This window comes from Lutjanus erythropterus, chromosome 18, assembly GCF_056507025.1.
Source record: "Lutjanus erythropterus isolate fLutEry1 chromosome 18, fLutEry1.hap2, whole genome shotgun sequence".
In the NCBI taxonomy this organism is placed as follows: Eukaryota; Metazoa; Chordata; class Actinopteri; order Lutjaniformes; family Lutjanidae; genus Lutjanus; species Lutjanus erythropterus.
In genome coordinates this window covers 31,708,206-31,721,244 of record NC_139334.1, presented here as the reverse complement: position 1 = coordinate 31,721,244, position 13,039 = coordinate 31,708,206, and the positions used below count along the sequence as shown (strand labels likewise).

General features: G+C 37.9%; 1 protein-coding gene across 1 annotated transcript; it reads left to right on the top strand.

Annotated features, from left to right (window-relative positions):
• The first annotated feature begins 4,385 nt into the window (after positions 1–4,385).
• On the top strand, positions 4,386–6,095 carry LOC146311305 (zinc-binding protein A33-like). The gene is made up of 2 exons (XM_084741801.1): positions 4,386–4,523; positions 4,633–6,095. Exon 2 carries the CDS (start codon positions 4,650–4,652, stop codon positions 6,045–6,047), a length of 1,398 nt encoding a protein of 465 aa, XP_084597927.1. The 5' UTR covers positions 4,386–4,523; positions 4,633–4,649; the 3' UTR covers positions 6,048–6,095.
• The last annotated feature ends 6,944 nt before the right edge of the window (positions 6,096–13,039 follow it).

Sequence of the window (13,039 nt, the reverse complement as noted above, 5' to 3'; positions counted from 1 at the left end):
GCATCATCACCCAGAGAGTCTTTTAATCAGGACACAGCAGGTTAGCTCAACATGCAAAAGTGTCTCCAGGAAAGCAAACAACTCAGCAGGTATAGAGAATAAAGTTTAGAGGAATAATGACTTTATATTTATTTGAATTAAACTGGAGATTTTCTTTTGAAGAAATTCTTTTTCCCCCTTAGTTATTACCAAATGACACGGTTCTTTTGAGTTAATGATCTAAAATACTCTGCTCTCTATGACGTTATCTGTCTTACATCCAATTAATTTGTACAATTAAATTGAATATTCTTTGGTAGAAAATAGTAAGAATATCTGTGCTCTAAATTTACTGTGACGTTTTGATTAACAAAATAAGAGGCTGTAAAGTTTGCTCACCAAATTAAAAGCCTTTTAAAAAGCTGTCTAATTCCTTTATTGAGCGCTTTCACTAACTTCCCCTCTGCTCATTCTGCAACAGATCAAGTGCTGTTTTTTACGTTTTTCTTTAAACTCAGCATCTGTCAGCTGGATCCTCAAATGACACATCATACCCAGAATGCATTGTTCCACTAGTGGTTATTTGTGTGATGTTTGGTGCTACCACATAAAAGAAACGTAGAGGGAAAGTTTCCAGTGTTGAAGCGTTTCAATGAGTGTCAGCGATGAGGGATGAAATTCATTTACACAAAAAATGTCGAGCAGGGGTGCGTCCCATTTTAGACTTGTGTCTCCTGTGTCCTCACATGATTTTTTTTTCTTACATCAAAATGGCTTCCTGTATGGCTGAGATTTGTACCAAGAGGTCCAGAATTTTATTTTCCTTTTTGCCAAATTCTGACATTGTTGTTCTTTTAATTGAACAGTTTTTATTTCAGAAATCTAAATTATTTTTCCATAAGCACCAAAAAAGAAAAAATCTACTAGCAGAAGACTGATATAGTTTGACCAATTAAGGTATTTATTAAGCAGAAATAGGGTTTTTGTCATTTTATCTCCTTTGAGATAAAATTCTCCTCCTAAATTTTAGGATTTAATTTGATAATAATATGGCAGGATACAAATTTGAAGTGGGCCAGCATATATTCTAATTTCTGATTTTAATTTGAGGAAAAGGTCGTAATGAAACAGAGCCAGAAGCCCGTCCTAACATGGCCACAAATCTGATTTAGCGAACTTTAAAGGGCACTTTGAAGGGGACACGTGTCTGGAATGGGACGAATGAGACATAATTTTCCTTTGAGATGTGAATGAGGGGGTAAAGGGCGTGTTAAAGGGGGATAAATATTCAGAATGGAACGTAGCCAAAAGCCCATTTTAAGGTTTTATGATGTTGGACTGAAGAGGACAGTGAAGGGCACATTGAAGGGAGCGAATGGCGAGAGTGGAACAGAGCCAGGAGCGCCCTGATCTACACGCTCAAGTCTTTTTTCGGGTGGGGGTGGGAGGGGTGGAGGGTTTTGGGTGGGTGAGGGTGAGGGGGGGGCTCAGCAGCTGCTAGATAATAAAAGATTAAGCTGTTCGTCTGTAGTTTTTCATCAATCAATCAATCAACTGTTCTTTTTATTTTTTATCATTTTGTTGATAAGATCTGCTCTCATCCAGTCACACCGGTGTACAAACCAACTGACTTAACGTCATCCGCTGTGTATTATAGTAAATAAAAATGATTTTCAGAAATGAAAAACTCTAAAACAAGTTCTTCTTTTTGTTTTCTCTCCATGTTTCCAAATAAAGTTTCTTTTTTTTCCAAAACCGCTGCAACTTTTTTCTTCCTTTGACTGTAAACTTGTTGTCATGATGTTCCAAACCCACGACTCGATTTGACTTTTATTTTAAACTGTAAAGATCAACACATCACTGGTTTTATGCCCTGACTGTCATTTAATTTTCAGATTCTTCTTTAGCTAAAAACCTGCGCTGTGTCGTCTTTGAATTGTTTTTTTCCTTCAATTCTGCCTTTGATCTCGATTATTGAAATTTGAAGCTCATTTGCATCAATTTTTGATTTAATACTGCGACACCTCAATTTATAAATACACCTTGATAATACACCTCTGTGTCAAACTGTAATTTATCTCTGTCATCTGGACTGAAATATGTGTTGTACCTTCTTTAAAATCAGTAATCATTTAACTACAGAAACCTCAGAGGTCAAGAAAAGGTCCAGAAAGCAAATCAACTGTCACCTGCAGCAGATCTGTGAGTAGAAGTTGGAGGACCAGCAGTCAGAGGTCAAAGTGTCTCTTTTTGAGGTACCTTACTTTTTCCTCCACTCTGCTATATTTCACAGTGAAATATTTTATTTTTATTATACTCCATTACACTTATTCAACAGCTTCAGATTATAAGAAAGAGGCTCTGTGAGTCACAGATTACATGTAACAGGATACAAAAACGGTAACTGCATTCCATTACAGTTAAAGAAAAAAAGACAATCAGATTGAGGATACATGGAGTAAAAATGTGGATTATTAGTAGGATTACAGTTTTAAAATAAAGAACGATATCCTACCATGCATAGTGACACACGGCTGCCAGTTCATCATCATGACCTCTGGTGAAAAAATGATTCACTGGGTGGAAATTTCAACTTTTTTTTTGTCTTTAAATCAATCAATAAACAAATTGCGCACAACAAAGAAAGGAACAGCTGGACAAACAAACATAAAATATATACAGCTGCAAAGATTAATCTATTAATCAACTGTTGAATTAATCTATTGATTTGGTTTTAGTCATTTTAGTTTAAAAAAAAGTCAAAATTCTGTGATTCCAGCTTCTTAAATGTGAATATTTTCTGGGTTTTTTTTTTACTGATTTCTGACAGTGAACTGAATATTTTTTAGATGTGGACAAAACGAGACATTAGAGGACGTCATCTTGGACACTGATCAACATTTTCTGACCAAACAACTGATCAATTAATTGTTAAAATAACTGACCGATTAGTCAGTGATGAAAATAATCATCAGTTGCAGCCTGAAAAACATGATATCAGGCTAAACAGTTTCACCATTGTTTATAGTGAAGTAGTCCAAAACTAATGGAAAGTAATCAAGTTAATCTAATATTGTGATACTGACTCATCTCATCTCGAGTAACTGAGTCATGATTTCTGCAAAGAGACGCTGCTGCTGAGTTTTTCAAATGTTTTCAAATGACGATGATGATCTCTGAAACTCTGCAACTGACACCAAAACAGCACAGATGGATAAACAGGACGACAGATGATGGGCAAAATATGTGTATTTGACTTTGGGGTGAACTGTCCCTTTAAGTAAAAGTAGTGGTAGACCATTGTAAGAATATATGGAAAACTTCTGCATTCAATATATTACTTTATTAAGTACAATATATTGTCAACAAAATGTACAAGTATCAAAAGTACCTCTGAGTACCAGAAGACTCCTGTCAGTGTGCTGTAATATTACTGGATTATTATTAATCAATAAAAACGCATCATGTTTGATCAGCTGATCTTATTTTTTGTTTATAAAATCCTGATTTGTAAAGCAACGAGTGCAATATATTCTCCTGAAATTCAGTCCACTATAAGGTATAAAGAACAAAAAGTGAAAGTAAAGAGCCTCAAACACCGACAGCTGTCAGATAATGAGGGTAAAAGGCTCCATCTAGTGGTCAATCTCTGAACTGCACAACACAAAAGTCACAGCAGGAGAATCTTTACTTGAGGACAAAGTGAAGCTTCAGGACAGGAGCTGTGAATTACAGTGAACTGTAAATTTGTGTTGAGTTAAATCTGTCAGCAAATGAATTAAATTCATCTGCCCTTAAAAAAAAAAATCTCAAATTATTTCTGTAAATGATCTGTAGCTCCAAATTTTTCAAACCTGTGCATTTCCAACTCCACCATGCAGCACCGGAGAAATATTGTTCTTATTAATAATTTCCTGCAGAATCTGTTGATCAAATCCATCCACTGATAAGATCCACTGACATGTAGGACTCTTGGCTGAGACACAGAGGCGAGGAATGTGACCTGTCTGACTTTACTGAGCATCAAACTGCAGTTAACATCTGTTACAGTGAACATGAACAAACATGATATTTAGTTTTTGTATGATGACCACTGACATGTTCTCGGCCTAATATAAGCCTCTTGTGGAACATTTCAAGTTCTCTTGGAGGCCCCCTGGTGGACACATTCTGTCCTCCTGTCTGTCTGTCCATGACTTCAGTTAAAAATAACCTTTGTCTGTTACATTTTATCAGGACTGTACTGAGGACAGTCTGCTGCAGACTTTCCAACAACAAATCAGTACCTTGGAGTGAAACACACCTCTGTTTTACATGTAAACAAATAGAGGTCAACAAAGGAGGTCTGACAAAGTTCCACCCTTCACCGGACTCACCTGTGATAAACCAGGAAACAGTTTTTTTCTCTTTACTACAGAGACACAGACTGAAAAACAGACGATCAGATTCACCTTCAGACCAAACCAACAACTTCCTCTGAGTGAGTTCAGCTGCAGGAGAGAAAAGAGGAAAACTCCAACCTGCTGACACTCCACACACTGAAGGTGAGTTTGACTAAAAACTGAACTCAAAGTCAAAGTAAATTTGAGTGAAGTCAGTGGAGGAGGGAGGGGAGACATGACTGACTGTACTGTCTGTCTGCTGTGTTTTCAGCTTCACTCTGAGACAAAATGTCTTCCAGATCAGAGGAGGATCTCTGCTGTCCGGTCTGTCATGACGTCTTCAGAGATCCTGTTGTTCTGTCATGTAGCCACAGCTTCTGTAAAGACTGTCTGCAGAGCAGGTGGAGACAGAAACCAACACGTGAATGTCCAGTTTGTAAGAGAAGATCTTCAAGGGAAGATCCACCTGTTAGTCTGGTGTTAAAGAAGCTGTGTGAGACCTTCTTACAGCAGAGAGATCAGAGATCTTCAGAGTCTCTCTGCAGTCTGCACTCTGAGAAACTCAAACTCTTCTGTCTGGACCATCAGCAGCCAGTGTGTGTCATCTGCAGAGATTCAGAAAAACACACCAACCACAGATTCAGACCCATAGATGAAGCTGCACGACAACAAAAGAAGGAACTTCAGGAAACTCTGGAGCCCTTAAAGAAGAAGTTAAAGGATTTTAAAGAAGTTAAAGATGAGTTTGATCAAACAGCAGAACACATGAAGGTCCAGGCCCGACACACAGAGAGGAAGATTAAGGATCAGTTTAAGAAGCTTCACCAGTTTCTAGAAGAGGAAGAGGAGGCCAGGCTGGCTGCACTGAGGGAGGAAGAGGAGCAGAAGAGTCAGATGATGAAGGAGAAGATGGAGGCTCTGAGCAGAGAGATAGCAGCTCTTTCACACACAGTCAGAGACACAGAGGAGCAGCTGAGAGCTGAAGACGTCTCATTCCTGCACAACTACAAGGCTGCAGTGGAAAGAGTCCAGCAGCGCCCCCTGCTGGAGGATCCACAGCTGCTCTCAGGAGCTCTGATAGACCAGGCCAAACACCTGGGCAACCTGACCTTCAACATCTGGAACAAGATGAAGGACATGGTCTCCTACACTCCTGTCACTCTGGACACAAACACTGCTGATCCACGACTCGTCCTGTCTGAAGATCTGACCAGTGTGAGGGGACTGCAGGAACAGCAGCTTCCTGATAATCCAGAGAGGTTTCATTATTATCATGCCTCTGTCCTCGGCTCTGAGGGCTTTAACTCAGGGACTCACAGCTGGGATGTTGAGGTTGGAGACAGTCCAGACTGGGATCTGGGTGTGTGTTCAGAGTCTGTCCAGAGGAAGGGACCCATACAGTCTGGATTATGGAGAATAGGGTTCTATAAAGGTAAATACTCATCACGGTCTCTACCAGATCCATCCACTGTTCTCAGAGTGCAGAAGAAGCTCCAGAGGATCAGAATGAATCTGGACTTGAACAGAGGAAAGCTGTCGTTCTCTGATCCTGATACTAACACACACATACACACCTTCACACACACTTTCACTGACAGGATGTTTCCATACATTAGACCTTTGGATAAACTCCCACTGAAGATATTACCATTGAAGGTCTGTGTGACAGTGGAACAGAGCAGTTAGAGATAAAGAGGATGAATGTGCCAAGTTTATGCAAATCACATGTAGTTTGGGGGCAAAATCACAAACATTTTTTCATATGCAGTATATATGTGTGTTTTTTTTCCATTCTAAGAAAGATGCATTTAAATATTTCTCCATCCTAATGTCCATAAACAGAACTAAAATGTCACAAATGCCCGTCTGACTGGAAAGTTGAGATTTAACGACCCAATCGATTTAAAAATGAAAATCTTTGAGTGTTTATTTATTATATAAAAAGCAGGAACAAGTTTGAATCATTTAAGTTCCAATAATAAGATGATTTCAAGTATTTATGTTATAATTCACATGATCTGATTTATTCAAATGACTTCTGTCTGTTATTAAAAACGTTTTGCACATTTAAACATGATTTTCAGTTATAAACTAAATTTTTTTTACTGTCCTGTGATGAAACACATCAATCCTGGTGTTCAATCAATATATGTTATATTGTTGTTATATATGTTATATTGTTGTAAAGTTGCCTGGTTGTTTGTAATGTTCTCAATAAATAAGAAAATATTGTAAATAAATAACAGTTTTTAAAATGTAGAAGTTTGGACTCGTCTTGTTCATTGTTTCCTTATTAAATTTATACAGTTATATAAACCAAAGATGCATGTTTACAAAACCATCACACTATTCTGTGCATCTTAAAGAAAACTGAGACTACACTGAAGAAAACACTTCATTTAAAACTTTGCAGATCTCCTCTGGTTGCGTCTGTAAGTTTTGGTGACATTGCAGCAGGTGCTTCACTCATTAATCTCTACTGGTTGACCTCGTAATGTTCATTTAAAATACTCACTTTTTAAATTCTTTTTTTTTAGGCACAGTGATTTATGGGTAATCAACTTCCTGCAGAGTGAAGAGCTGCAATTAATTAAATGTAATATTTAATAATATATAATAATATTTGATTTAACTAGGTAATTAATGCAATATTTCCATATTTATTTTTATATGAAATATTTTATATAGTTTACATTACATGGTACAGTATTGACATTACAACTAACATCGTTATTATCAAGGATGACATAATATAAATACATAATAATCTGTAAATCTGCATGTTCATCTCTTTAAGAACTGTGCATCTTAAATTAATTCAACCATATTTATCAACATACATTTCAGTAGAATAACTTTTTTAATGTATGACTTTTGTTTTATTTGATTTATTTCGTTCAGTATTTTATTTCAGTGATGTAAAATTTTCACAGCTGTTTTAGCTCACATGCTAACAGAGGAATGATGTCTGTGTTGGTGACGTTGCAGGGTGTCAATGGAGGAATTCTGGAGGATTAACTGACAGTAAATGTTAATGTCAGTGGTCCACGTCCTCTTGTAGGACGAGGAAGTCTCCAGTGCAGAATGTCCAAGATGATCTGGTCTTTTTTTCCTGTAGAAATGTCCCGTAAAGCGAGCTCTTCTTTGATGAGATGAGAGGACTGCCTCCATAAATCTGAGTTTTTTTGTGGGATGGTTCTGAACACATGTGAGGAGTCTTCTGTATTTTCTTCAATCCCAAAGTTTTTTATTCACCGTCCAAGTTTCAGCATCATAGAATCAGTAATCTTTAAATGTGATGATGCTCAAAACTTAATTTCACACTGAGGATTATTTTGACCTCAGTCAGTCTCAGGTGAAACCAATTATTGTAATCTAGATCTATTTGATTCAGGTGTGTCTGTTCCTGTTCCTGTCCTTGTTGTTCCACATGTGGCTCACTGAGACGTCAGTGGATGATATGATCACGTCCTCCTGTGTTCAGACGTGCTGAAGACAAAACTATCAACTTCATGTGAGTTTTACACACAGCTGCATTGTGTTTTTAAGTTTGCCAGCAGATGGTGCTGTGGTTTAGTTCTCTGTACCAAAGGTTCTCAATTTTTTATCACCCGAGGACTCAGAGAAAATTTACCAGGGACGCCCTCGTGTTTGTCCCTTTGAGTAATTAGATGTAGCCTTTTGTTTTGAACTTTTCTGTTGAGTTATATGAAAGAACAACACAATTATATATTTTAAAAAATGTAAATAATTGCATAAAATAGTGGTAGAAATTGTATATTTTTTACTATATATTTAAAAAAACTTGTTTGCACTTGTTTGTATTTCTCAGTTATTACTGAAACAAAAAATTTAATAAAGAAAACAAAGAAAAATGTGTGAGAAACTGTCTATCTTAACAAAAAGGTAGTATTTTACCACTTAGTTTTTTTTTTTTTTTTGAACAGAGCATAATTATTGCAGATTGTTTTTATCTGTACATTTATGGACAGCATTCTGTGTATATTTGATCCTTTTTCTTAATTTACACTTAATATATATATTTTGTATTTTTGTATTTATATCTATAATTATTAAAAATAATGCCCAGATATCATTTTGGATAATAAAATTTATTATTTAATGTTAAAATATACTGCTTTTGTTACATATCTTTGTCACAAGTGTTAACCACTTTTGAGGGATCATGCAAAAACATGTGTTCATGTATACATTCTGTATGTTCAGTACAAAGATATAATATTGGCATCGGGCTCAAAAGTCTTCTTTTTTTTTTCTTCTTTTTTTTTAGTTTATTTCAAAACTTTAAGAGTTTGAGTTTGATTCAAAATGTAATTATCCTGCTGATGACACCATTCTTTACCAAACAAAATCAATAATTTGACACTAAATATTTATTTTAAAATGATTTTGATTATTTAAATATGATTTTATTACTCCTCCTGAATCTAATCTGCATCCATAGCAACGGTCTGTTCTTCATAGCAACTGTCTCTTATTCATAGATGTAACAGACCCTAAAATTCTGTAACTGACCAATCAGAATTGAGTATTTAACAGAGCTGTGTAATAATTATTGATTACTGACTTAACTTGTGTGTTGAAGCAATGGTTCTTGGTAAATTCTTTGTTTCCTAACCACCATATCTAAATTTAGGTAATTTAGTTATGTTCACTTTTGTCTCATGGATCATTACAGAAAATGGAAAAATCTCCATAGTAGAATCTGTTTTGGTTTTAAAATGTCCTCATTCATTACATGAACCTCTTATAGATGAAATATATTAAAATAAAGTTTAGACACGTTCAACCTTGTGTGCTGATGAAGACATTTGTCCACTGTTTTCTCTTGGCCGTCCTGCAGACTCTCTGCCTTCCTCTGCACTTCCAGGAGCCGCCAGCTGAGGGCGTCGATGGCTCCCTGTCCTCCCTGTGCAGCATCTTTCTCCTCCGGCACAGAAAAAGAGAGAGCAGCTGCTTCTCACATCCCCAGCCTTTTCTCTGTCATCCCTCTCCTCCTCCTCCTCCTCCCTCAGGAAGGGGAGCACCACACCCTGTCAGCCAGTTGGAGCTCGGCTCCACCTTCTCCATCGCATCATCTCAGTTTCCAAGGTAACAGGGCACCCCTCTTTCTCCCCCTCTCTCCCTCTGTTTCCTCTCTGAAAGGTGCTGCATCATCATCATCCTCCTCCCTCCCATCCGTCCATCCCACCGTCCCACACTGAGCTGCTGGTGGCTAGTTTAGCTTTAGCTTCCTCTCTGTTAGCACCCTCTCTCTCTGTCTCTCTCTCTCTCTCTCTCTCTCTCTCTCTCTCTCTCTCTCTCTCTCTCTGCATCCTCCAACATCTGACACTCAGGAAGAGAAGAAGAAGAAGGAAACAAGATGGACTAAAGGGGTAGAAGAAGAGAGATGTGGTATGTACTGCTGAACCTGCTGCTCTGCTGGTCTGTCACCTCCCTCCTGTTTTGTATATATGAAAGAGGAAAGTGTGTGTGTGTGTGTGTGCGTGTGTGTGTGTGTGTGTATGTGTGTGTCTGTGTGTGTCTGTGTGTGTGTGTTTATTTGTGTCTGTTTGTGTCTGTGTGTGTGCGTGTTTGTGTGTGTGTGTGTGTGTGTGTGTGTGTGTGTGTGTGTGTGTGTGTGTGTGTGTGTGTGTGTTAGGACGACCATTAGCAGCTGGCGTTTGCAATAAAGATGACAGGACGGAGGTCAAGGACACCAATCATCTGGTGTTTATTCACAAAATCAACAGCATCAGTAACAGCATGGCAGCAACCTAAGTGAGGTCTGACCAGCAACACAGATAGATGGAAACTGGCGCCTTAAATACTGCGTCTCTGGTAGACCTTGTTAGACGATACCATCCACAGGTGCCATCCAAATTTCCTCTCTGTTGAAATTCAGTTAAACCATATATAAACAGTGTTGAAAACAAGATATGTACAAAATCCCACTAAATGCTGTTTACCCCATTAACAAACAACCAAGCATAATTATAATCAATACATATTTACAAGTACAATAAACTTCCAAACCCCACTCCCCTTATGTCCCTACTTGGTTCCCTCCCAGAACATTTAATGCCGGGGGGATTCTTTTGGCTGTGCACCCTGGAGCAGACACAAGGGAAGACAAGTAACAAACAATGCAAACAATATTTAAACTTATGCACTAGCGCACACACCTGGTCCCAATATTAAGCACATCTATATTACTGCACAGAACTCCAAAATATAATTTACATCATTGTTTGTCAACCATGAACAAACCGATGGACGATACCGTCTGAGCCAAATATCACTCCGCTCTTTCGGGTGGCACCGTGTATGGACCGCCGCATCTGCCAGAAGACAAAACAATCATTCATGATTCAAAACGACACCTGCTATCAATAAATAGAGCAATAAATATGCTACAAAACATGCAAAATATGCAACGTGCAAATTATTGTGCCAATTCCGCTAATACAGTGCAAATATTGCTGACAAAGTGCCAAGTGCCATTATTACTATGCATAGTTCAATTGTTTGTTAGAAATTGCAATGAATTCTGACTCACATTGTGCAATATTCCCAAGACCAAAGTCATCTGTCCACAGTAATGAAGTGCCCTTCGTTACTCTGCGTGTGTGTGTGTGTGTGTGTGTGTGTGTGTGTGTGTGTGTGTGTGTGTGTGTGTGTGTCTTATACATTCTTTTGTCCTGGTAGATGAAGTTCTTGGTAAGAACAGTTAAAGGTTTAGTCAGAATAAAGAATTTGCATGTTTTTTTAAACTCTAACCTCTGATTTGAACACCAACAGCAGGTCTGAGGCTAAAAGGCTCCATCTAGTGGTCAATCTCTGAACTGCACAGCACAAAAGTCACAGCAGGAGAATCTTTATTTGAGGACAAAGTGAAGCTTCAGGACAGGAGCTGTGAATTACACTGAACTGTAAATTTGTGTTGAGTTAAATCTGTCAGCAAATGAATAAATGTGTTCAAAAAATTCAATCAAATCATGATCTGTAGCTCCAAACTGCACACCTGTGCTTTTCCAACTCCTTTGCTCCAGGACAACAACCTTTGGTTTTACACTGATTCTCAACACATAAACAATGATAGAAATACTCAGAGCTTTCACTTAAATAAAGGGACAGTTCACCCTGAAATGAAAAACACTTATTAGAATTAGAAATGTTTGCCTTCACCTGGTTACTCAAGATGATCCACACACCTTGTTGAGAGCAGTTTCATTTAGGATCTTCTTTCTTTCTGCAGTAGAATCTAACATGGTTCTTGTATGAAACTGCTCACAACAAAGTTCAGGATTCTCTTCAATAACTGCCTCATGATTTCTTTTCAAGTAACATCGCTGTTGATTTGTTCAAGTGCATTTTTTGTCTCTTCAAGCTCCACAAGCTGAATGTCATCTAGTTCCATTATATGGAAGAGAGGGCAGACATCTCTATAGCTGATATCTCCAAAACTCTACAACTCACACAATAACTATCTAGATCAGGGGTGGCTAATTATTTTTCATGGGGGCCCACATGAGAAACTGATCAGGCTGCTGTGAGCCAGACACAAATGATATCAGGTTCTAGTAAAGACCAAATCTCTAATAATGTAATGGTCAGAAGTTTTCTATACAGGACACTTCTACTGCTGGTCACCTTTTCTGAACTGTCATGTGATGAATTGTGGGATAATATTTTGCTGACAGTGTTCAAAGCTTGATGTTTTACAGTGTAACATGCATGATGCATACAGGATGCAACAAAAGAGACAGTTCATTTTCAAAATAAAAGTCTGATAATGGTTTAATGGTGAGCAAAGTTCTATTGACTGTCTTTGCTAGATTTTTCATTTTTGGTTTTTCAATGACGGGCCACATGAAACTTTTCAGTGGACTGTATCCAGACCCCCAGGCCACATTTTGCCCAGGTCTGATCTAGATGGATAAATAACACTACAGATAAGAGGAAAAATCTGTATTTTTGAATTTGGGCTGAACTGTCCATTTATGTGAAAGCAGCAATACCACAGTGTAGAAATGCAAGATCATATTTCATTTCAGTAAGTTTGTAGTTACTACTTTCATGTTATGTTTCATTTCTCAAATATTATGACAATAAATCACTGTAAATCTGACATGGTTAAAACCGTCAGATTTTTTACAAAGATCAGTGATCGAAATTTTATCTGTGGTCTCCCAGAGAGAAAGACCCCAGACTCCCCGAGTGGACTTAGTTGTAACTTTATCAACTTTGTGAAACAATGTGTCAGGAACCAAGCAGTGAGGCAAAGAGGAGAGGAAAGTGACCTGTCTGACTTTACTGATCATCAAACTGCAGTTAACGTCTGTTACAGTGAACATGAAGGTGACAGCAGCTCTGACAGAGGCAGCAGGAATGAATTCAACCTGTAGTATCAGCAGCCAGTCTGTTAACAGACCACTGACATGTTCTCAGCCTAATATAAGCCTCTTGTGGAACATTTCAAGTTCTCTTGGAGGCCCCCTGGTGGACACATTCTGTCCTCCTGTCTGTCTGTCCATGACTTCAGTTAAAAATAATCTGTCTGTCTGTTACTGTCTGTTACATTTTATCAGGACTGTACTGAGGACAGTCTGCTGCAGACTTTCCAACAACAAATCAGTACCTTGGAGTGAAACACATCTCTATTTTACATGTAAACA

Coding starts and splice junctions, on each gene's coding strand:
- LOC146311305 (XM_084741801.1), top strand. CDS start 4,650: ATGTCTTCCAGATCAGAGGAGGATCTCTGCTGTCCGGTCTGTCATGAC.